General features: G+C 36.8%; 3 protein-coding genes across 3 annotated transcripts; 2 read left to right on the plus strand and 1 right to left on the minus strand.

The window, feature by feature from the left end:
* The first annotated feature begins 252 nt into the window (after window positions 1–252).
* LOC147519221 (putative F-box protein At4g22660) lies at window positions 253–1,287 on the plus strand. Its single transcript, XM_086594087.1, has one exon. It carries the CDS (start codon window positions 253–255, stop codon window positions 1,285–1,287), a length of 1,035 nt encoding a protein of 344 aa, XP_086450213.1.
* A 245-nt stretch (window positions 1,288–1,532) lies between these two features.
* LOC147519222 (Nucleotide/sugar transporter family protein) lies at window positions 1,533–4,397 on the minus strand. The gene is made up of 8 exons (XM_086590886.1): window positions 4,023–4,397; window positions 3,826–3,933; window positions 3,713–3,747; window positions 3,422–3,534; window positions 2,910–3,171; window positions 2,556–2,824; window positions 1,940–2,100; window positions 1,533–1,856 (listed from the first exon to the last, which is right to left on the minus strand). Exons 1-7 carry the CDS (start codon window positions 4,110–4,112, stop codon window positions 1,967–1,969), a joined length of 1,011 nt encoding a protein of 336 aa, XP_086447012.1. The 5' UTR covers window positions 4,113–4,397; the 3' UTR covers window positions 1,533–1,856; window positions 1,940–1,966.
* Window positions 4,398–5,293: 896 nt separating this feature from the next.
* On the plus strand, window positions 5,294–24,849 carry LOC147519223 (ABC transporter C family member 2-like). The gene is made up of 27 exons (XM_086590887.1): window positions 5,294–5,863; window positions 6,186–6,364; window positions 6,768–6,807; window positions 7,200–7,356; window positions 7,886–8,000; window positions 8,072–8,152; window positions 8,594–8,618; window positions 10,048–10,104; window positions 12,344–12,409; window positions 13,157–13,231; window positions 13,390–13,497; window positions 14,283–14,417; window positions 14,914–15,020; window positions 15,111–15,204; window positions 15,591–15,758; window positions 16,646–16,786; window positions 17,787–17,987; window positions 18,379–18,477; window positions 18,581–18,733; window positions 19,690–20,075; window positions 20,585–20,765; window positions 21,119–21,442; window positions 21,832–22,588; window positions 22,768–22,889; window positions 23,163–23,405; window positions 23,877–24,300; window positions 24,448–24,849. Exons 1-27 carry the CDS (start codon window positions 5,528–5,530, stop codon window positions 24,543–24,545), a joined length of 4,872 nt encoding a protein of 1,623 aa, XP_086447013.1. The 5' UTR covers window positions 5,294–5,527; the 3' UTR covers window positions 24,546–24,849.
* The last annotated feature ends 94 nt before the right edge of the window (window positions 24,850–24,943 follow it).

Genomic DNA, 24,943 nt, shown 5'->3' on the forward strand with positions numbered 1-24,943 from the left:
CTACAGGTAATCAGACGAGATATCTAGCCGTCTAGCCATAGGAAAGTCTGACTATGCCCGGCCCGTTTTGATGTAGTAATTGGGTAAGTACTCTAATTGCTTTCTGATTTAAATTGGAAACTTACATTATAACCTTTTTCACTCCGACTTTCCTAATCCAACACAAACAAGGTTGAACCCAGTATAAAAGAAGAACTACGGGCATAGTCTTCTGATTATTTTAGTTCTTGTACGTACGCATTCTTTACTCTAATGGCTGATTGGTCTTGTATCCCAGAAGAACTCCTGTCACTCGTCTGCCAACGACTCGATTCTTTTGTTCAGTACTTGCAGTTTAGAATTGTTTGCAAGTCATGGAGATGCGTTTGTTACAACTATCCACTGCCACAACTTCCTCTACTCATGCTACCCCAAGAAAAGACTACATCAACATGTCGTTGTTCCTTTCTTGGCCTTACCATAGGTGGAGAAGAATTCGATAAGACAGTATACGAGCTTGATTTACCCGAGATCCATCAGCATAGGTGCGTTGGACCCGCCGGTAATTGGGTTGTTACGGTTGATATGGAACTTGATATGCATATTTTCAATCTATTCTCCAAAGTTCATATGAATCTGCCATCACAATCCACAATCGATACCAGGCCGTTTAAGGATCCAACAATAAATCGAACTCAACTTCGTGATCATATGGTAAGTAAAGTGCTTTTAACCTCTAAGTATCCTAAGGATCCATCTAAAGATTGCATTGCGGTAGCCATCCATACTCCTTCCGGGATGATAGCAATTGCTAGACCAGGAGACAAAACGTGGACGACAATACAAAACATCGTATCATCTTTTATGGACATTATATACTTCAAGGAGCAATTGTATGGAATTGGTGTTAATGGGAAGTTATACATTTGTGATATCAAGAGTGATCCTCCGAAGGCAAGTAAAGTGCGCATGTCCTATTGCTCATGGTTCTTAAACGTAAATCACTACTTGGTGGAATGCTCAGGCGCGTTGCTACAAGTTGTTCGAGCTGCTGATTATCAAGAACAGGGAGAAGGAGAAAGTATGTTCTGTACTTGTACGTTATATGTTTATAAACTTGATTTTTCTCATAATGAACGGCAACCCGTGAAAAGCTTTGGACAACATGCCTTGTTCTTGGGTTATAATACTGAAGACCATCATCCGAAGTATTATTATACAATTAATAATCATCTGAAGTATTATTATACAATTAATAATCTCGACATTGAAAGTCCTTTTGACAATGGTGTCACTTCATTCACTTAATTAACCTAGTTTCTTTTATACTTAATTAACCGAAGTATACTTTTAAGTTGATTATAGGTAAAACATTGTGTGGCAGATAATTACTTGGCAGTGTTGTGGCAATCATAGAAAGCATTAAGGTAGCCCTAGAACGAGAATGGTTAAATTTGTTGATTAAACTTATTATTGCTAGAGGGAAATAGTAATCAGTAGTTAATTATATATATTCTTTTCATGTGCATCAACAATTGAAATGATTTCCGAGATTTGAAAAAAAATATCACATCTTTTGCTTTTCTTTTGTCTACTATACTCTGACTGAATTCCAAAATCAATATACAACAAAGCATCATATACTAACAGTGTACACCAACATTCCACGAATCAAATGTGAGGAGTGCCAGAATTTACAGAAGTTTACTTCTCTAGGCTCCAAAAAACTTATCGGCTGCCTCCCATGAATTATTTTCCATTCAGAAGGTTCAGCTTCAAGCTCAGTTTTAATTTGAGTTAGCGATCTAGAAGACAGGTAATGCTTCTGCTCAGAAATGATTTGTTCCTTAAAGTTGGACATCTTTTAAACAACAACACTGCACAGCATAATTTAGTCAGTTAGAGGATAAACAGGCATTTAAAAAATCATAAACCAGTTATTACTATGTAAATTACATACCTAAAGCCATTTGAAAGAACAATTTTTCTATACATCTGCTTGTCGATGAGTTGTTGATGTGACCAATGGTACCATCTGAGCCTCTTCGACCTCGTCCGAGCTTGTTTTAGAAGCTTCCTTTTTCAACTTGTGGTTATTGTATGCAGCTACACCTACAATCGCTATAGGAAAGGGGAGATTTCACTTTAAAAGAGGTTTGAATGTTTACACTAGATCTCTTTCAAGCCGTTTCCCCTAATAAATTACAACATGCATTAAAATTATAATTTGTAACTCTTTTCCTATGAATCTGAAAGCAAGTACTCAGAGATTGTGGAAAGCCCGCTGAGGTGAACTTGAAAATAGCAAGAGAATATGGATATGCAAAACAAGTACTATGTCTATAGGACTTAAGAGGCAATTTACGAGGAAAACAAAACTTAATAACCAGAATGAGATTGAGATTGTGTCTTCTATGTCTTTACAATATATGTAGATTTTTTTTTGGGTGTGTGTGTGTGTGACTGTGTGTGTAGGGGAAGGGGTTGACGGTTAAACAGTCACATGCATGAGGTTATGATAACCCATACGTCCTCTTCGAATGACAATATTAGAAAGGGTTTTTGCAGTTACTTACCAATTCCATAACCAAATAGGTTTATAACAGTTAGCTTTGTGTCAGCAAACAGAAGGGCTGACAGTAGGACGACCACCCAATCCTTGACAACTCCCGCGACACGAATAGTCAATGCACTTGTGTGTGAGATGACAAGGAACACCGATAGATTCAGTGCAAAAGTACAAAGGGAATTGAGGGTCAGCACAAGAGGTTGAAAACTCCATGGCCCATTCGCATTCATCTTTGGCAGCTCTAGAAATATCCATGGGATGAAGAGGCATAGAGCACTGCAGAAAACAATATTTTGTCATGGAGGCAGCTTTTCACATAAGAGCTGGAAATCAAACTTATGAAAGAAAGTTCTACACATACCTGCACGGACTGACATAGTACATTACAGATATAGGATTTAGTTTGAGACCCTTCCTTTTCACAAATATCTCCATGAAAATTAGCCTCAACGCCTCTCCAACAACACCTCCCATTTGGTAAACCACTCCGATCCAGTTAACATTTACTTCTCCATATGAAGCAACAAGAACGCCAAAACTGATCAACGACATTATGAAAAACATTCTGCAGCTCATAAGTTCAAGTCCTGCTGCTACTCCAAGAATAAAGACCGCTACAGGCACTGCACATTTGGAAGCTTACATTATGAACATTTGCCCCAATAAATGGCTGTATACAGGTAAGAAGAACACTTCAGACTGTGTGAAGGTTGGGATACTTCAATCTCTAGCCGTGTAACAATTACCCCAGCTGACGCAGGGGCACTTGGACATACTTACATGGACAGATTTGACTCACGTACATACTTACATTCAAGGTAATAACATAGGCACATAGCTATACAGGGGTAGTTGAGTTTGGAGAAAACATACTGATAGCTTTCAACATTTGTGCGAATGCAACAGAAATATACATATATGCAGTGTTCCCCAGCCACAGCGTCATCGCGAACATTGCACCAATTGGGATAACTGAAGTAGTGTATCTGTACACCAAAATTAGAATTCAATTCATAAAACTACCCTTTCATATCAATTATCTGATAATAAAAATCTTATTTTATATAATCGGTCCATTATATCCAATTAATCCCCGACCGATTTCCAGTGCTTATTATCTTAAACTACATTCTAATAATGAAGAAGGATTTGTTTGATGCTTACATATCTAAAGTCATTCCCTCTTCAACCTTCATAATCTGTAATAACACAATCAAGTTAAGCAGAATCCTATAAACAAAAACTAGTATGTCCAAACAATATATAAAAAAATGTACCTTGAAAACTTTAGTTAACAAAAAACACAATACAGATGAAAACACCATGTGTAGTAGAGTCAACCCAAGTGGGTATGGGAAGTTGATTTGCTTTGATGATAACACCCACTGCATGCATCCACGTAACAAAAAATGTCAATCAAATTAATCATACATATAAATGTATACGAATTAGATTTGTATCAGCTGTGACTGACCTTATTAAAGAAAATCTGACCGCTGGATAGAAAGATGTATAAAAGAATGTAAATGTAAGTGAGAGCTCCTTCTCTGATTGTTTTTGCCATTCTATTTGATCCGACTTTTCCGGAAAACTTGGATTGCCAAAAGTAGCGAGATCGGTTTATAATCGTGCTCGACTCTTCAACTTCACACTTCACTCTCTCGTTTTCATGGCGGAATTTCGGTAGATATTTCAACGACTGTAAAGCCCAGCTCGAAGTTTTGGTCCATGGGAAGGCCCACGGGTTGAAATTGTTTGAGTGAGCCTGAGCTGATGAAAAATGTTGAAAATTTCAGCGGACAAAAGTAAACTAGAAACTGAGCATAGCAGAGGAAGTGACCAGAGCATAGTTATCAGACCCAGCTTGGATACTGACCCGGCAACGGAATTGGGTCACTGGTTTGACCATTAGATTATTGGTTTAACCAGTGGATCAATATTTAAGTTGAAAATATTATATAATTCACTTAGTACATACATTTTCACAATTTTATTAGTGGCTTAGGTGGTCTTAGAGTCATTTCATTTTCCAATAAACTAAAGTTCGAGTCTATACAGCGTACCCAACCCAATTTGATAACCGGGTTGTCAGTTTATCCTGAATGTAAAACTTTTATCTCAGGTCAGGCACGGTCTGAAAACACTGGGTTAGGAGGTTCCAAAGGACTGTATGGTCAATGGCACTAAATAAAATCACGATAGGGTTGCACGATAGGATTAGAATCAGATTCAATATATAACTAGCATATTTGCTCCACCTACTAACAAAATGTTTGTCTTTGGCAAGATGGACATATGTGTATGGATGTCCATATACTATCACATAGACAAGTCACACTCAAATCAAATGCATCTATAATTCCATATTTCAAATGATTTTTTTCAAAGTGAGGTATTTAAAGAAAGTAACTAAAATTTATTATAGTTAAAAATCCAAACCCCTTCCTCAAGAAACTTTGAAAAGTCCACTGAAAAACCAAAGAAATCATATATATATATATATATCCTCTTTATCACAAACGGTACCATAACATACTATTGGAAAAACAAGTTAGGTGCCACAGTATAAATGGAACTATGGAAGTAACTAAAATTGATTATAGCTAAAAATCAGGAAAAAATAATTATCTTCAAAAATCAAAACACCACAAAAATAAAAAACGAAAAACAAAATCGTAACTCGTAAGTGATGACGCCCCAAAGAATTTGTCTTACTAATGCGATGTTTCCCACAACTCATGGAACAAGTACCGTCTTATTTTCTTCCTATCCCCAGACGTCACTACTGACCTTTTAATCAAACTCTTTTTTTCCTCGAGATTCTCTTTAAATATACATACATATGTCAGACACACTGACACCACATGTTCTCTGTACCACGAATCTAATCTAGTCTAGTTGACATTATTACACACACGAACATACATATTTAACAGAAGAAGAAAAGGAAAAAGGAAAAAAAACAGAAGAAGAAAAGAGATGGGCGGGTTTAAGCCATTGGAATGGTATTGCAAACCAGTGGAAAACGGGGCATGGACAAAAGTAGTGAAGAATGCATTTGGTGCATATACACCATGTGGTGTAGACACTTTGGTTATATGTATATCTCATTTGGTGCTGTTGGGATTGTGTTTTTATCGGAAATGGAGGATTAAGAAGGATTTTAAAGTGAAGAGGTTTCGTTTGAAGTCGAATATTTATAATTATGTGTTGGGGTTGCTTGCTTTTTATTCTACTGTTGAACCATTGTTTAGGTTGGTCATGAAATATTCAATCTTGAATCTTGATGGTCAGACCACTCTTGCCCCCTTTGAGGTACACTTTTTCATATGCATGTATGCATGTATATTTCATATTTTTATGTATGTATTGTTTGCGATGCCATGTTATTATTTGATGTAGAACACTTTGAATGAATCCAGTAATAGGCTACATGTATGAGACGAACATGTGTGCGAACGTGTATAACGCTTAAGACAGTGAATTTGAGTATATGGGAATGTATAGAATTTGTCATTTTTTACTAGCTTCATTGAGTATATGGGAATGCATTGCTCTTACCTTTTGGTTTGCTTTAAAGTGAGTGAGAAAAGAATGTTAGGAGCTGAGGGTAAATGTGATGGTGTTTGTTTTACAGATTGTTTCTCTGCTTATTGAAGCTATTTCTTGGTGTTCTATGCTGGTCATGCTAGTTATAGAAACAAAAGTCTACATCCATGAGTTCCGATGGTATGTGCGGTTTGGAGTCATTTATGTTCTTGTTGGGGAAGCGGTCATATTCAATCTCATTATCTCAGTGCAAGACTACTTTAATAGGTTAGTACTCTAATTCTGGAACTAAAGCTAACTGTCTTCATCCATTTCGGAGATGTAGTATGTGTCCTTGTCATGTTCTATTATTGCACCACTGCGATAAAATAGATGCTTTTTTGAGTATCTTTCATTGCATCAAGAATGTTGTTTTTCCTACTCATTTTCGTATCAATGCATGGGCCAATGAACAGCAACAACTATATACAAACATCGTGCCTTAATAGTTGTTGTTGGTTGGAGACTTGAAAAACCAGAATCCATTATTTTATATGTAAAGTTATTTTTGGTACTGGATGATTAGAGTTTTGATTAAAAGCCTTTTTCAATTATGTGTATCTATATGCCTGTCTGGCTGATTACGAATGCGGAGGGTGGTATGTAATCATACTTGTATTTCTCCTTGCAGATTTACACTCTATTTGTACGTCAGTGAAGTTTTGTGCCAGGTTTGTGTCTTTGACTCCTGATGCTTCTGATATTCGGTTTGATAATAAGCGAGCTGCGACCAATTCACAATTACCTTAGTTAGATTCTTCACTTCACATTACTTTTGTACAATATTGTGAGTTTGTGACTTGATCTTGGACTCAACTCAAGGCAGGCCTGGGATCAATTACGAAGAAGGCTGATACTTACCTTAGATGTTGTAAAATGTTAATGTAATTGGGCAGTTCGTAATTTTTAATGGAAGTGATCTCAGCTAAGTTGAGCTTTGCATGTCATTCTTAAGTAAGTTTGGTGGTCTGTTAGTCGACATAGCTGTCATACCATGACATCCTTTTTGTCAGTAGAAAATAGAAAGAGGAAAAACAATGAAAGATCCTAATTACTTGTGCAGGTTTTATTTGGAATTCTCTTGCTCTTTTATGTTCCTAGTGTGGAGCCTTACTCGGGATACACTCCAATAAGGGATGAGTTCATTGATGATGCAGAGTATGAAGTGCTTCCTGCAGGAGAACAGATTTGTCCGGAGAGGCATGCAAACATACTTTCCAGTAAGTAAATGATAGCTTGATCTTATTTCACTTACATTAAATCATTTAATGTTTGTACTGATTGAAGGCGGAGACCGTAGTTTACATTTTATAAGGTGCAGATAATTTTACTCAATAAAGATAATGGTTGTTGCACAAAATTGTCTACAGAGTTAAATACATGAACTAGGTTTCTGCATAGTTAAAAAGGGAACTTGCTGCCCGAACACTCTTAGCAAATGCATTGGTGTTGTGAATAATGAAACATCATTTGACACTTCTCATTCAGGAGACATCAAAATCGGAATATTTTCTTTAATGATTGTTGCTACCTGTTCTATCGGATTTTTATTGCCTAGGCGTCCCATTTGCTACTTTTGTTGGTTCATATTAGGTGGACCAATTAATTGGTTTCAACACCTTTGTTTGCTCCTGGGATTGTTACTCCTACACTGTTCTTCGCTGAGTCTTATGAGTACCTTAAACTGATAGAAGATGAAGTTTGGTTGCTTCACCTTAGCTGATGTTGTACTGGGGTTTTCTCTGGTAGGGATATACTTCGGATGGATGACTCCTCTCATGCAACAAGGGTATAAACATCCCATCACCGAGAAGGATGTCTGGAAACTAGATACCTGGGATCAGACTGAGACCCTCAATAACAAGTATGCATGTTGTAGTTGTGCTTTATATAATTATTTCTGGGTTCCATCCTGTTAACAATCTGTGTTCATAGGTTCCAGAGGTGCTGGGTTGACGAATCTCGAAAGCAGAAGCCATGGCTGCTAAGAGCTCTTCATCGCAGTGTTGGAGGAAGGTGTGGACTGAATCAATGTTTATACTTTATATTGTTTGCTTAGTTACTTGTTCCCAGTTCCCACCCATAACTTTCCATGTCACTAGATTTTTCAGCCAAATGACCATAAAATATTTGCCCGTTCTTATCTGAATGAACGTCTGTGTTTTCATCCAAAAGTATGTATACTAGTTATAATGTAAAAGGTATATTGTACATGGAACGTCTTTTCATCTAGTGTCCTCCCTCGGGTAGTATGGACAAGGCAATTTAATTGAATTTGTAACTTTTTAAAACTTTGGGCAAGTTGTTAGAGAACTTCTCTGCATTGAAATTTTTGTGAAAGTGATCCAGATTTCTGAAAGATAAGCTCTTGCATTTGGTTGTAATAATTTTCCTTATATACCATAATATTTGATAGCATTATATCAAATTACCCACTTTTTTTTTTCTTCTTTCCAGATTCTGGTGGGGAGGCGTCTTTAAGGTACTGACTTCATCTTTCCAATAGAATTTTGGTATCTTACATACTATTGTCACAAGATCAATGGTAGAACTCAAATCACTTTCATAAGAGTTCTTCACGGTATTATCTTCAAGCTTAGATACAAGTGTCTCTATTCAAGATTTTTAACAAATCTAATTTGGTTTTGGAAAGTCATTTATATCTTTAGATAATTCATGCAAACTAGTATGATGTATTTTACATTTGTACCAACAGTCACCGTAACAAAGACCACCGACCATACCACCTAATCATGGACAACAACCTGTCCATGTCACCTTCACAGTTGAATCAATATATTGTAACAGCCCTACTACCATGTACCCATATGTTGATACTATCCCCACTTTGCCACCAAAAGTCCAAGGTCTTAAGCCAACCCATTCGTGGGTGTGGGTTTTTCTCAAAAGGCCTCGACACTAGTAAGTGGTAGTTGATCTAATATATCCAGGATCCAAGATGGTTTATCAATTAGTGTGGGACTACACCCAATCCAGGGTATCACAATCCCACCACCTTAGGAGACAAGCCGTCCTCGACTCTGAAACCGGACCTTTAGGTGGCAAAGTGGGAACAACATTGACATGTGGTAGGGTCATTATACATATCTTATGAAGAAGAAAATCCATATTGCCGCCACCATCTAACCGAAATGGTTTTGCAGATTTGAAATATTTTCTAGCTCCTGAGAAGCCTATTTTGGTTTTCCAATATAGATTTGGCAAAAATTGTTTGACGGGTGAAATAATTACTACCTTATAGACTGAGGATTCAAAATTATACCAGCTAGATATAATAATGGGAGTTATCTTTTCGTAAATGATGAAATTGCAACCGAGCAAAAAAAAAAATGATGAAATTGCAACTATATATAATCTTCGTAATAGCAATGGTGTCATAACTTGGGATGATGAAAAAAAATAGTCTTCTGAAACTTTCGTTTTAACTAGAGTGGAAACAATAACACAATCCCAGTAATGTTGATCTTGTACATCGGTCGGAGTTTGTGGGTTTGAAATTCTAACTTTATACTTTCAATTGACGACTTTCTTTTGTTCCTGTATATTTAGATACTTAAAGAGTTAAAGTCCAACATGCCTTCTTTAGGCGCCAAGATTTCGTTTAATATTGAAGTAATTGAGATTGTTGCTGCGTCACACTTTACGTAGGCTATGTGGATTACACCTGTTACGGAATCTGAAATAATTTCCTTCTTAGAATGCCAAATCGACTGATCCTCTGGACTGGAATGTCAATTTCTTTTAGTTTTTTGTACTTACTTTCTCCTTCATCATAAGACATCTCACTTCTCAACTTTTTAGAGGGTCCTTTCTTTTGGTGCGTTTATAGTCTGTTTAGTTCCTTGGCTATTGTTTTTATCTAATGTGTTCTTTCTTTAATCAATTTGTAGATTGGCAATGATCTGTCTCAGTTTGTGGGGCCAGTGATTTTGAATTACCTTTTACAGGTTGGTTATGTTCTTTACGACGCTTAGTTGGCATACTAATTTAGTAATCTCGACATAAAAAAGATCGTACTGCAGAACTTTTAATTCTTTTACATTCCTGAAAATCATATTTTGTTAATCAGTTCAGTTGTATATTAACTTTTATTAGTTTTAGACATGGTTTTGACTTTCTCATACATAAACTTAACTTATGTCTGTGGGTGTGGGTGTGGGTGTGGCCGTGTGGGTGTTTTTTTTTCAATTATTATTATTATTATTTTTTTTTTAAAATATCTATTAGTATTATTATTTTTTGTTAACTTGTTAACAACAAGCAATGCATCATGTCCACAGAACTACCTCGTATTTTGGTAAAAATTATAATAAAGCATTTTAGATTGTAAATAGGCATTATTGGTTTTTCTCTCGGTGTAAGTAGGTGTTTATGACGTCAATTAATATATATTTTTTTTCTATTAATAAAAAAAATGTCTTTTACTTCTAACCCCCCACCCCAATTAACTACTCATTGGTACTGTTAAGGATGGTTAACATATGGCATGATTTTACTATACAAGATATGTTAAAATATTTGCATATCCATTGGTTGCATGCAAGTGAAAAATGAAGAATAAGCCATTGCATAATTCCATGTAATTTAGTAAAATGCATATGTTAATAACTTAATATTTATATGATATACATTGTCTATTTCCTTCATAAATTGTGTATCAAAATAAGCTACGACTTGTTTGCAAGGAATGTAATTGTTGGCTCCTCTCTTATCTTTTTAGACGATTGAAGTATCATATCTCCCGTGCGTAGTTGCATTCTTGATGTACTTTTGTAAATAGATTAGTAAGGTAACCAAAACAAGTTTCTGAATTAGGAGTCATGGATTTACCGGTACCTCTATGGATGCCAATTGCTACCTTTTCACCTTCTCTAACACTGCACAGTCGTGGCACCACCTTGACTATCACCACCTGCTCTCTTTCTCCTCACTCTCTCTATATGCTTGTGTAGCTCTATGAAGTGCCGGCCTCGAAGCAAAGCGACCCAAGCGGTTGCTTTGGGCCACCAAACCAAAACAAAAGGTAGGGGCCACACTATTATGACACAAAACAGTAAACTTTCTAATAAAAAATAAAGAGTAAGGTTAGTTGCCACTTATTTAGGACAAAAAAAAACCATATTTAAAGGAAAAATAAAAACGATTTCAATTAATCCCTTAATCCCCGAAAACCCAACTCTTTACTAAACTCTTTGGTACGTACTCCACTCGTTACAAACAATTAAAACAAACAAAAAACACTAAACGAACTCACATCGTTCGTATTAAAAACCCAAACTTTTATTTTAAAAAAAAACTCATCTGTCAAAAAACAAAATCACTCACAAAATCACGTCACTCACTCTCTCTTGGAATATATTGAATAACACAAGTAAAAAAAAATGATAATATTAACGCATATAGGGCCACATTCTATCATCTCGCTTTAGGCCACCAAAATGTCAGGGCCGGCACTATGATGAACCCAAAGTTTCTTCAATCCACCTCTTTCCAATTAAAACGTTGAGCTGAAGTTTCAGCATTGTAAGACAGTTGATGGTCATTACAGGCATTGCTTCAGACCAATAAAGGATTATATTCTAGTTTACATAAAGCCTTTGCATATTATTTGGTAAACTAAAGTTCAGGACATTCTCTTTAAGAAGTTGAAGAGGCACATGATCATTTTTCGCTAAATGAAATGTAGAATATTGGGCTTTATGGTAATGTAAAATTTGAATGAATTTTACTAGTTTCAGCTCACTAAGAAAGATCAGCATCTCATAGATTCCGTTTCTATTTAAATATCATTATTCTTTATCTTATATCAATACTTCTTGACCTGACCTGTTATACTCTTCTGAAAGGTGCTGATTTAAGCTTCTCTTGACAACTTAAATTTGATGCAAATATTGTCTCCTTCTTTTAGACGCTTTACTTTTAACAACAAAAACTAAGAAATATGATAACTTTTTAATAACACCATAATATCCTTATTTGTCTGTCAGCTGAATTGTATGCTTTTCGTTTGAGCTTTCTGTCAGTGTTATGAATTTATCTCGCAGCTTACTCATGCTTTTTATTTATTTATAATTTTATATTTAACACATGTTAGAGTGGTTTGTTAGACATAGCTTGACAAATTTGTTTCCTGTTTTGAACATTAAAAGCTCCTTATATACCTTTTGTCTCTGTTGCCTTCAACAGTCTATGCAACAAGGGGATCCCGCTTGGATTGGTTACATCTATGCCTTCTCAATTTTCGCTGGAGTGGTATGACTCTAATGTGAAAGTATTTTCCGTTTCTCCTTTGTTCACTTTTCCCCTGCTTAGTGAATCAAGTTAAGTGTAGTGATTGTCCTGTCTTGAAGATTACATGCTCTATCTTTTGTTCTTATTGTGTTGGAAAAGGTAATGTGCACTTTTCATGGCACCGCGATAAATTCATAGGTTCTCTGCTAGGTCAAACTATAAAGGTTCTTTAGGTAATATCGAAGTTTCCATATTAAGGAGCTTTTGATGTTGATTTTCACCATGACACATAACACATGGGACATGCACTTCAAATTCTGCCTTTGCACGTGAGCAGGCCGAGCTGATTGTATCTTGCTCCTCCGAAAAACACAATTATCATGTTTGGTTCAATACCCTAATTCTTAGGCTGATACTCTAAAAACTAATCAATTGGCAACCAATTCCCTATAGAACTGTTGAATGTTCCCAATGAAGAGATGCATTTGTCTTACGGTGGTGGAATCATTATGAGCCACCAAATGAAATACAAGAAAATTTCATCACATTTTATGAAATAGTATGGTATTGCAAAGTTCTGCCATGTTACACACCGGGGGGTGTGGGATGAAGTGGTTAGGGGAGTAAAACGTTCATGCTCTGTTTCAAAAAAGATCAAGTCTGTACGAGTATTTTCACAATCTGTACTTTGTTCTATAATGACGCAAGAATCACAATAATATGTCGATTAATTAAGTTAAATTGTTTATTAACTCGAGCTCCGTCCAGGCACTGGGGGTATTAATGGAGGGACAATACTTCCAAAATGTCATGCGTGTGGGTTACCGTCTAAGAGCTACCTTGGTACGTTTTTCTGTCTTTTCCTTGTTGTGCTTTATACTTGATAATAACAAAGTTTGGCGCTTTTTGGTTGTTGCGATAAGGTTAAATTTTGATGTTAGCTATTGCAAAGAAACCCTAAAAGTATTCAGCCATATGGTTATGATGTTATTGAATTTTAGGTTGCTGCTGTGTTTCGTAAATCCTTGAAACTTACGCACGAAGGGCGGAATAAATTTGCTTCTGGAAAAATAACAAATTTGATGACCACGGATGCTGAAGCACTTCAGGCATGATTTCTAGATATCTATATCCTTTTGTATATAAGCTTAATGCTAATTAACCCAAAGTGATGTATCTGTTTACACAAATATTCTACTTCCAGATTTCATATAGATGTCATTTTTGCACAAGTTATGTCCTGTGTATTCATGCATGGATTTTTTTTATAAGTCCGGAAATATATACGTTGATGTAGTCTGGCTGTGTTTCTCATTAAAAGTGACAATATGCGTTTTCAGTTACTGGTCAACCTTGGGAGTATTTTTTTTTCTTGTGTTTCTAGTCCGACTTTACATAGTCCTATCTTTAAGTCCCTTCCAAGAAAGATGTGCCCTTCCTAGCATGTGACTATACTACATCTTTGGATTTTTTTTTCTTCTATCTCTATGTTACATGGACATGCCGTTGAAAATAATCCGTATCAGATACATATCCATGTGTCCTTGTCTGACATGTCACGGACACATAAATTGTATGTAATTTACCTCCATTTTTTATATCTCGCCAAAAACTCTACTGGTTAAAATACTGAACTATTCTGTACCATTTTTATAAACTGTAAACATCATATGAGCATTTTAGAAGAAAATGAAGCCTCACCATGCGGTCTTAGTAGATACTAAATAGAGATATCTAATAACAACTAAGAGACCCAAATTTCAGAAAGCGTCGTATACTTCAGTTATTTTATCCCTGATTTAATGAAGCTAGTTAGACGCAGAGAAAATCGAACTGTCCATCTCACTCTTTTTTCTAGAGTTGAATTCTAAGCTAATCTGTGTTCTGTATACAGCAAATCTGCCAGCAGCTTCATGGCTTATGGTCTGCTCCTTTTCGTATTGTGATTGCTATGGTTCTTCTCTTCAACGAACTTGGTGTTGCATCACTTGTAGGCTCATTGTTGCTAGTCTTTATGTTTCCTATACAGGTATGTAGATCCCCTTCAACATTTTTCAACTTTTGTGTTTAGCCTACATGCTTCCTATTTGTTCAGTAAACTGTGCGTGCATCAGCTATTTCATCAACTGTATGAGTTTGTTCTGGTCCAATATGACCTCATAATGTACTTGATTGCCAAAAGTGTGATCAGTTTATGTCCTTTGTTTTCAAAAAACTCATTTTACATTTGATTTTCATCATTTGGTATCTGAAAAGTCTGAAATGAGCATATTTAGTATCCACAATCGAGCTAGAATTTTCTGAAAGGAATAAACTCAATTTATTAAAAACTACTATAGATATTTGCTGGTGCACTATTCATTGCTACATTAGCTTTTATAAATGAGAAAACACAGCTTTGCAATGCGCTTCATGTACTCGCAGACCCTGATACAAGATTTTTTGTCCATGGCTCCATTCTTCCATGTCTGAACTTATGTTCTACAATCTACACTAACTTTATATCAATTTTTTTGAGGCAACAGACAATTGTGATTAACAAGATGCAAAAATGGTCCAAAGAGGGTCTGCAACGTACAGACAAACGAATTGGCCTGATGAATGAGATCCTGGCTGCCATGGATACTGTCAAGTATGTAGCGTTTTGACAATGTTCTCTGCTATTCTTTTATAATTCAAGATGACTGAATATGATTGTGCCTTATATACTGCATTGGTGCAGATGTTACGCATGGGAGCAGAGCTTTCAATCGAAAGTTCAAGATGTTCGAAGTGAGGAGCTCTCTTGGTTTAGAAAAGCCCAGTTACTGGGAGCGGTAGGTGTGACATAATCTTGGATTCTTTCTTTTCACTCCTTTCCACTTCAGGGTTGCCCAAAATTGTTATTAAGTATAGAGTGCCCTTGTTTGAAATCCATTCTTGATAAACACTTTTCAATACCAGCGCGATATTCTGTGATACCAGCAATCAATTTCTCACTACCATTCCCTCTTTTACAGTGTTTGCCTAACATCTTACTCATTGTCCTGCATTTGTTTATTTCAACTATGGGAGTGGCCAACTAAACCAGATATTGCCTAGCTAATACTAAGTCCAGATAAACCTGAGCTACAAAATGTTTTTTCCTTTTCTGTTTTTCTCTCAAGTTCATATCTTGTTTTCTGATAAGATTCTCACCTTAAGCTTTTTGTCTTGTGTGCAGCTCAATAGTTTCATCCTGAACAGCATACCAGTTGTGGTTACAGTTATTTCATTTGGGATGTTCACTTTGCTTGGTGGGGACTTGACACCTGCTAGGGCGTTTACATCCCTTGCTCTGTTTGCTGTGCTACGGTTTCCTCTGTTTATGCTTCCTAATCTGATAACTCAGGTGCCACTTTTTCTTCTGTCATGTTGAGCTTTCTTAGACGTTGTTGTGACAGTTATGCTATTATTGAAATTGGTTGTTAGTATTGATTATTCAGAAAGAGGTTCCCTGGCTTCTAAAGTGCAAACACTTATGATATGACTTAGGAGACTCAATGCTTTATTTTCTTTATACATGATACTTTAGAATTATCACTAAAAAGAGAAATTTAGGATTTAATTTTAAAGGAGTATATTAACTGTGAATTGTATAATAATACGGTTTAATTATAGCAAATTTTGTGTCCCTACATGGTGAACCTTTATATAAGAGTGCCTGTTACCTATGCTGCCAGATATCGGCTGGGTGGAGACGTGTTTTAGTGTTGGGGTTTTCAGGTATTCTTGAAGCCAAAACTCGTAGAGGGCAGTAGGTTTATATCTGCACTGATACATTCTTTCAATATGTCTTTGGGAAAACTTTTGATATTTTGGTGGGGAGCTGCATATGTATTTTTACGTCAGTGGTTACTCATATAAGTTGTATATGTAACTTCTACTACAAATAAGTCCTTCAAGTGATGCTGTCTCAACCAAAATTTACAGCAGAAAAGGAAGTACAAATCACTTAACATTGGGACCAGTTATGAATATAGCTATCTATTTGTTTGTTTTTCTTTATGAAATTTTAATTGATGATTCTATTTTTTTTTTCCGTATGGAATTTTATTTGATGATTCTTGTTAGTTTCATAAAATGAATAGTTCATTTAATCGTAACCAGGCTTTTGTGTGGTTTATATGGTTAAAGCTTATTTAGCGCATATGGTGAACAAACTTCCTTAATATGCACAAGAAGGCTCTCAAAGTACTTTGTATCTAACTCAATTTGTATAAATATTGAATTTTCCAGGTAGTAAATGCAAATGTATCATTGAAACGACTTGAGGAGCTATTCTTGACTGAAGAGAGATTGCTTTTGCCAAATCCACCTCTAGACCCCACAAGTCCAGCCATATCCATAAAGAATGGATACTTCTCTTGGGATTCAAAGGTCGATCTAATATTCCTTTTTTTAGTAATCTTTCTATGTGAGTGTAAATTGTATAGTAACGTATGGCCATCAATTCATCATTGCCTCAGTTTATCTACTTGTTTGGAGAAGTTGATACTATTTTCCCTTGGGTAATTGATGAATGTTTTTGGTAATTGTGGTATTAGATCCTATATTTCCTTTTTTTGGGTGTTCAAGTACTAATAACTGATTTAAATTCTTGATTCCCCCCACCCATAAAAATCCCGCTTTTGCCCTGCCATTTTGTAGTTGCAATCTCATATTCTTTATTTTGATGAATCTAAAGCAGTGATTAGCTGGATTGAATGAAAATTGTAAAGCAAATAAAATAATTTTTCCTTCAATTTAGATATTACAGTTTATCTTTCATATTTTAATTTTAACAAAATCTCGAAAGGAGACCATTTGTTTACTGTTGAGATTGTTAGTCCCATATTGGGAGTCTAAAGCCTAGCCGGGGCGCTCCACTCATTTCAAGTTGGTTTAAGTGGATGCTCCAATGTTTTAGATGGTATCAGAGAAGGCTATTCCAGTATGTGACCCAAAGGGCGGCTGTGTACTCAAGTCACTCCACGTATGATAGGGCCAGTTGAGATTAGTAATCCCAAGGAGGGAGTTTAAAGCCTAGCCGGTTAATGTATAAGTTTCTGCTGCCACTCCACTAGTTGCCTAACGGTTTGTAGTTGTTTGCTCTTAAGTTTAAGATTTACTATTGTCAAAGCATCCAATGAAATATGTTTTTTTGGTGTTTTTTGGATGAAGGGTAATTCACATTTTTTTTTACCTAATTCGACGAGATATAGTTTTAGCTTTAAAGACAACATATATTTTATTAGAACAAAGAAAGTGATCATTTGGTTGGTTTGGCGAACCTATGAGTAAATTTAGAACTTGATGATGTACTTGTACTTTGACTAAAAGCCTTCTTACTTGCATTTACTAGTCATGCATAATGTTTTCATCAAACTTTACCTTTCAGGCAGAGCAACCAACACTGTCAAAAATCAACTTGGACATACCGGTTGGTAGCCTGGTGGCAGTTGTTGGTAGTACCGGAGAAGGAAAAACATCATTGATATCAGCAATGTTAGGGGAACTGCCTCCAATGAGAGATACAACTACGGTTATTCGTGGAACTGTAGCATATGTTCCACAAGTTTCATGGATTTTTAATGCAACTGTAAGTCACAACATTCACATTTATGTGTTTCTGTTTGGTTTTGATGGTGGCTATTGTTGGGTTGTGAGATAGATGTCATCATTTAGTTCATCTAGCAGGATCACATTCTAAAACTAGCCTATGTATCATGGACACGACATGACCTGAAGCTGGGATTAGCACAATAATTTTCTGTTAGCAGTCAAGCATCAATTCAAAAACGGATTGATGTGATCCATGTACAGAGAACAAACTTTATGCCAATAATCATGCTTATATAAGCAATGATATATTTGGTGCTTGGTGCATATGGTGGATCAATGGTGTTAGACAAACTTGTAGTTTAAAGTGGATAGGTTAATAAGTTTGATAATATTCCAGAAAGTAAAATCTTCTCAATTAATTCATTCAGGTACGTGACAACATATTATTCGGATCCACTTTCGAAGCATCACGATATGAGAAGACAATAGAAGTGACTGCGTTGCCGCATGACCTGGAATTACTTCCTGTAAGTCTATAAAGTCATGTCTTGTATACTTGTATACTTTTTTGATAGCCCTATATTGTTTACTTGTTTGGTACCATTTTTTATTGACACACTCCTTTATCAGGGTGGCGATCTCACAGAAATTGGAGAAAGAGGAGTAAATATTAGTGGTGGGCAGAAGCAAAGAGTTTCTATGGCTAGGGCTGTATACTCTAACTCGGATGTATACATATTTGATGACCCTCTAAGTGCCCTAGATGCTCACGTTGGTCGACAGGTAATCCATACAGTATATGTTTTTGCCCCCTCATTATGGCTTACCTATTTGAAGACTTGAAGTTCACTAGGCTTTTGCTCAATAATTGCAAAATACAGCAGTAGACACTGTTCATGGTTAAATTTGTTAAGGAGGTTGCATTGACTTCACGGTAAGGTTGGTGACCTATATTAAGCACAGGATAGTCAATACTCCATTGGACGAGGGGATAATGATGGGACAACAACCAAGCCTGCCCTACACGAGTAGCGCGGAGCGAGGCTAGGAAAGTTTGCTACCCCAACGGATCCACATAGTCAGGCTCCAACTAAGCTCAGTTCCTAGCCGTTACATGGACACACCATATTTCAAAAAAAATCTGTGTCGGATACGTATCTACGTGTCCGTATCGAACACACACGGACACATATTGTGTGTGATATGCCTTAGTTTTTGATATTTCGCCGTGTCAGACACTCCCTATCCGTGTCGGATATGGACACACGTGTCCATGTCAATGTAACTTAGGTTCCTAGACCCGTCCTAAAGTGGTGGGGAACCCATGATACACCCTTCGGTAGCATCATGAGGTGGCCCTGGTATTGCACCAAAGAAGTTCCTAGCATATGACCGAATGCGATTGGGAAGAGCAGGAAGTTTCTCCACTTTATATAGGTTGAAATAAGATTTCCACGATAAACCAAAGGGAACATTGAAAATTCTGCCCCAGAGACTATGGAAACTTGGAATTGGTCACGATTGTGACACTAAGGTTTAAGCTACTTCAGTCTATTCTGGAGCAATAGTTGACCTTTTGTCGACATTCTTAAGAAGCAATGGAATTGCTGCAAAATGTATTTACTCGTGTACTTATGATTGTTAATAACACGGGATGTTGGATTTTAAAGTAAAAATCGTTTATCCTTGTGTTGCTGCATATGTACACTGCTCTGATCTGCAATCAATTCCATTTCCAGGTATTTGATGAATGCATTAAGGAAGAACTGCAGGGAAAAACCAGGGTGCTTGTTACAAACCAGCTTCATTTCCTTCCAGAGGTAGATAGGATTCTTTTGGTTCACGAAGGTATGATCAAAGAGGAGGGAACCTTTGAGGAACTCACTAACAATGGAATTTTGTTTAAAAAACTAATGGAAAATGCGGGCAAAATGGAGGAGCATGTGGAAGAAAAGGTAGAAGGTGAGGACAATGATCAGAAGACCTTGAGCCGTGTTGCCAATGGGGAAGTCAATGGTGTGCCAAATGATTCAAGTGCAAAAAAGAAAAGTAAAGAAAGCAAATCTGTTCTCGTGAAGCAGGAGGAACGTGAAACGGGAGTTGTTAGTTTGAATGTCCTGATGAGGTATATAGTGAACTACTAAGATGTTTTCATGTAATGATAGAATAATGGTTTTTGTAAATAGAAACTGAGAAGCTTTTCACGTGCATTTCTGATATCCTAAAGTACCATCAGTGTGCCCAAGAGCTATTTTTGATGGTATTGTTTTTTTCCCAAGTCGCATTGACACGGGTAAGTGTATCATATCCAACACGGATATGAAGCATCCAACACAGTTAAATACCAAATATTGAGGTACATCACATGCAATATGTGTGTCGTGTCCGACACGGATACATAGACATGTATCCCACACGGACTATTGTCAGAATATGGTGTGTCCATGTAAGTTTATGTAAGAGAAAATTTTAATAAATATGCCTGACATGTACAATCCCCAGTATTTCTCTGTATTCTGTTTTCAAACCATGCTTTTTTGGTGCAAATCTCTGTTCATTGTCGGCATAGTTGTGAACATGGTTTCGCTGTACTATGAACTGATATGTATATGTGGGCATTTATTTCTTTTGCAGGTATAAAAATGCAATGGGGGGTTTGTGGGTGGTTTTTATACTCTTCGCTTGCTATATCATTACTGAAGTTCTTCGAGTTTCTAGTAGCACATGGTTAAGTGTTTGGACTGATCAAAGCACTCCAAAGAGCCATGGGGCTGGTTTCTACAACCTGGTTTATGCACTACTATCATTTGGCATGGTACGTGATCATTACCATTTGAACTGGATTTAGTTCGATATTTGTAGAATAATCATTGCTTTGCAATTTTTCCTTTTTTGCTGTTGTTATGGTTTAGTAGAGCCGGAAAGAGGTAATAATTTGTTCCCATGTTTTATTAGGAAATTTGGCGACCTAGAATGCAGTATATCATGTGTTGGTCTGTTGGAATTAGTTAAATTCCAATTCTACCCCGATATTTCTCAATATTATCTCTATTTTCTCTTAAATTTTTGTTGTCCTGAATGGTAAGAAGCAAAGCAATGAAAGAGAAGTTCTAAAAACGTTCTCATGTTTCTTGGAAGTGTTTAACTCAAAATCTTATGCGGGTTCAGGTACTAGTGACATTGACGAACTCATATTGGTTGATCACTTCAAGTCTTTATGCTTCCAAAAGGCTACATGATGGTATGCTTCACTCTATCTTAAGAGCTCCTATGGTGTTCTTCCAGACTAATCCACTCGGACGGATTATCAATAGATTTGCAAAGGATCTGGGTGATATTGATCGAAACGTTGCTGTGTTTGTAAATATGTTCTTAAGCCAAGTGTCACAACTTCTTTCGACTTTTGTGCTGATAGGCATTGTGAGCACCATATCTCTGTGGGCCATAATGCCACTTCTGATCTTGTTTTATGCTGCCTACCTCTACTATCAGGTGCGTATCACTTTCTTTGACTTTTAGTGGTGCTCTAGTTTCTTCTACTGTAGTTTCAATGACATAAATACATAATGTCAGTTCATATTTACTTTAAATTTGATTTTGTTGAACTGAGTAATATTTAAGGGACCGATTCTGTGTTAAAATGGTAACTGAGAGTCTGAGACAGTTAATTGCCCAAAACCCCTCTCATGGAACATGTAAGATCTAGATATTCGTATGCATGTTTGTAGGTCCAACTATCCCTATCATGGTTGCTTGTTCATTGCCAACTTTTGCTGTTCGATACAGTACCTCAAATTCGTTGAACAACATTAATCATGTGGTTGACATTTTACTTGTAAATTGGAACTTATTAAGATTACATCACTATTTGTGTTTTGCAGAGCACAGCTCGTGAGATTAAACGCTTGGACTCCATAACCAGATCTCCTGTTTATGCACAATTTGGGGAAGCTTTAAATGGTTTATCGAGCATTCGCGCATACAAAGCCTATGACCGGATGGCCAAAATTAATGGGGACTCTATGGACAATAATGTTCGATACACCCTTGTGAACATGAGTGCGAATCGTTGGCTCGCGATCCGTTTGGAAACATTGGGAGGCCTCATGATTTGGTTAACGGCAACTTTTGCTGTCATGCAAAATCAGCGAGCAGATGACCAAGTGGCTTTTGCGTCAACTATGGGTCTACTTCTTAGTTATGCATTAAATATCACAAATTTGTTGACGTTTGTCCTCAGACTGGCAAGTTTGGCTGAGAATAGTTTGAATGCTGTTGAGCGGGTTGGCACATATATAGAATTGCCATCTGAGGCTCCAGGTGTTATAGAAAGCAACCGACCCCCACCTGGATGGCCTTCATCAGGACTTATCCAGTTTGAGAATGTTGTTCTACGGTATAGACCTGAACTTCCACCCGTTCTTCATGGCTTGTCCTTCACAGTATCTCCAAGTGAGAAAGTGGGCATTGTTGGGAGAACTGGGGCAGGGAAGTCTAGCATGCTCAATGCTTTATTTCGGATTGTGGAACTGGAAAGCGGAAAAATCTGGATTGATGGTTGCGATATTGCAAAGTTAGGTCTGACAGATTTACGTAAAGTTCTTGGAATAATACCACAATCACCAGTTCTTTTCTCAGGTATGCTATTCCCTTGCTTAAATTTGTTTGGTTTGCTATATGTTTTCTTTTTCCCACATGTTATCCAATCATGAAAGTTTAAAATCAGATAATGGGCATTACTTGGTTGACAAATAATGTCCAATATTAAAGTCTATTGGCCAAGCAATTTCAAATTTGATTGCTTTTCTGTTGTTTAGGTACTGTACGCTTTAATCTTGATCCTTTCAATGAGCACAATGATGCTGACCTTTGGGAGGCATTAGAGAGGGCACATCTAAAAGATGTCATCAGGAGGAATTCTTTAGGTCTCGATGCCGAGGTACTGGTCTAATTTAAATCATTGGTTCACAGAATAAGTGTATAAAATAAGATTATATCATCTAGTTACATTCCAGCTCTAGTTTGTGGATCATTTAGGTTCGAAGGGCACCATGGTTGTGGGGTTTGCTTATGTGGATATATATTTTTATAAAGGCGGATTGAACAAACAAGATACCCTCATATGGATGATATGAGTCAATTGTTTTCTAATTCTCACAGAAAACAATCATGTGTTACTAACTAAAGACCACTATTGTTTTGCTGTGTCAAGGTCTCTGAGGCAGGAGAGAATTTCAGTGTTGGACAAAGACAGTTACTAAGTCTTTCTCGTGCATTGCTTCGGAGATCAAAGATTCTTGTTCTTGATGAAGCAACGGCATCTGTTGATGTGAGAACCGATGCTCTTATCCAGAAAACTATTAGGGAAGAATTTAAGTCATGCACCATGCTCATTATTGCTCATCGACTAAATACCATCATCGACAGACCGGTTCTTCTGCTTGATGCTGGTCAGGTATGATGTCATGGCTTTAACTCTTTAAGTCTTTAACCTTGCCTGCCCATCCAATAATTGTTTCCTTCTTGCCATTAATCCAGAGGAATATACTTGTATGTGAATATGTGATGCATTTGGCTTGAAACCCGTTTAGTAAATGTCCTAGGCAAAAGCCGTCTGAGGCTCTGAGCATTGTTTCCAACTCATCTACCACATTTTACTATAAATGCAAAGGAATATGCCATGTCATATTACAAGGAATCAAGGATAAGCTGAGAGAGTTGTGGATGCAGTTTTCCTTGCCTGTGTACTGAATAAACTGTATGGTTGTGGATAATTAAATAAAAATCTCACTTTTCTGAATCAGCAGACAGATAAATGTATAGAGTTAGGTTTATACTACAGGTTGTATTGATGTTTCTTGCGAGTTTAGTTTGTATTACAGGGCTTCTACCAGATTATGTGAAAACCCTTGACCTTGTTCTTCAGGTTTTGGAATTTGACGCACCTGGGCATCTCTTGCTAAATGAAAAGAGTGCATTCTCTAAGATGGTTCAAAGCACTGGATCAGCAAATGCTCAGCACTTGCGAAGCTTATTACTTAGAGAAGAAGAAAACAGGTTGGATAGAGAAGATGCCATGCAGCAAGATGGGCAGAGGAGATGGCTGGCTTCTTCACGATGGGCAGCCGCTGCCCAGTTTGCACTTGGTGTTAGCCTCACTTCTTCCCAAAATGACCTGCAAAAGTTAGAGATTGAAGATGAGAACAACATCCTAAAGAAGACAAAGGATGCAGTCATTACCCTGCGAGGTGTGTTGGAAGGGAAGCATGACAAAGTTATAGAAGACACATTAACTCAGTACCAGATTCCCAGAGATAGATGGTGGTCAGCTCTGTACAAAGTGGTTGAAGGTGTGTACACTTTTCGCCTCTCCCTTCAAAATATGCAATCCATTATGACCGTGTCTTTATTGTCACTTTTTAGGTTATATTTTTTTGCACCTCGAACTCAAAATAAGATGAAGTTCTCTAAGCTGGAGCTGTTCGTACTTTTTTCAGGTCTATCGATGATGAGTAGGTTGGGTCGCAGCAGGTTTCAGCAGCTTGATTATGGCTTGGAAAGCAGATCAATCAATTGGGATGATGACGATATGTAGAAGATATGAAGCCTTTCCAAAAGTTACATCAACTCCCTGTGCCAAGACACCTTTCAAAACACCAAAGAAAGAGAGTGAAACATAAAAACAAATATTGCTGCCCCACTCTGATTCGTCTCTGCTCATATGCAGCAAAAATATTTTGTACAAAAGAAACACTAGTTAAGTAATTTCGAAAATTCGGGAATGAATACAAGTGTGTGGAATGAGAAACAACAATCATTGTGCCGATCAAACATTCGGGACGGTATAATATTATTTTTGTTGTAATCCATTGTAACTTCAAATGATGCTTTGGAAAATATTAACTGGTGTCGAGTGTGCATAATCATTTCATCAATAACAACGTATCGTATTATGTGCATATGACTATATGAGTAGTACTTGTTTTGCTCTCA

Source organism: Coptis chinensis, chromosome 2 (assembly GCF_015680905.1).
Source record: "Coptis chinensis isolate HL-2020 chromosome 2, ASM1568090v1, whole genome shotgun sequence".
In the NCBI taxonomy this organism is placed as follows: domain Eukaryota; kingdom Viridiplantae; phylum Streptophyta; class Magnoliopsida; order Ranunculales; family Ranunculaceae; genus Coptis; species Coptis chinensis.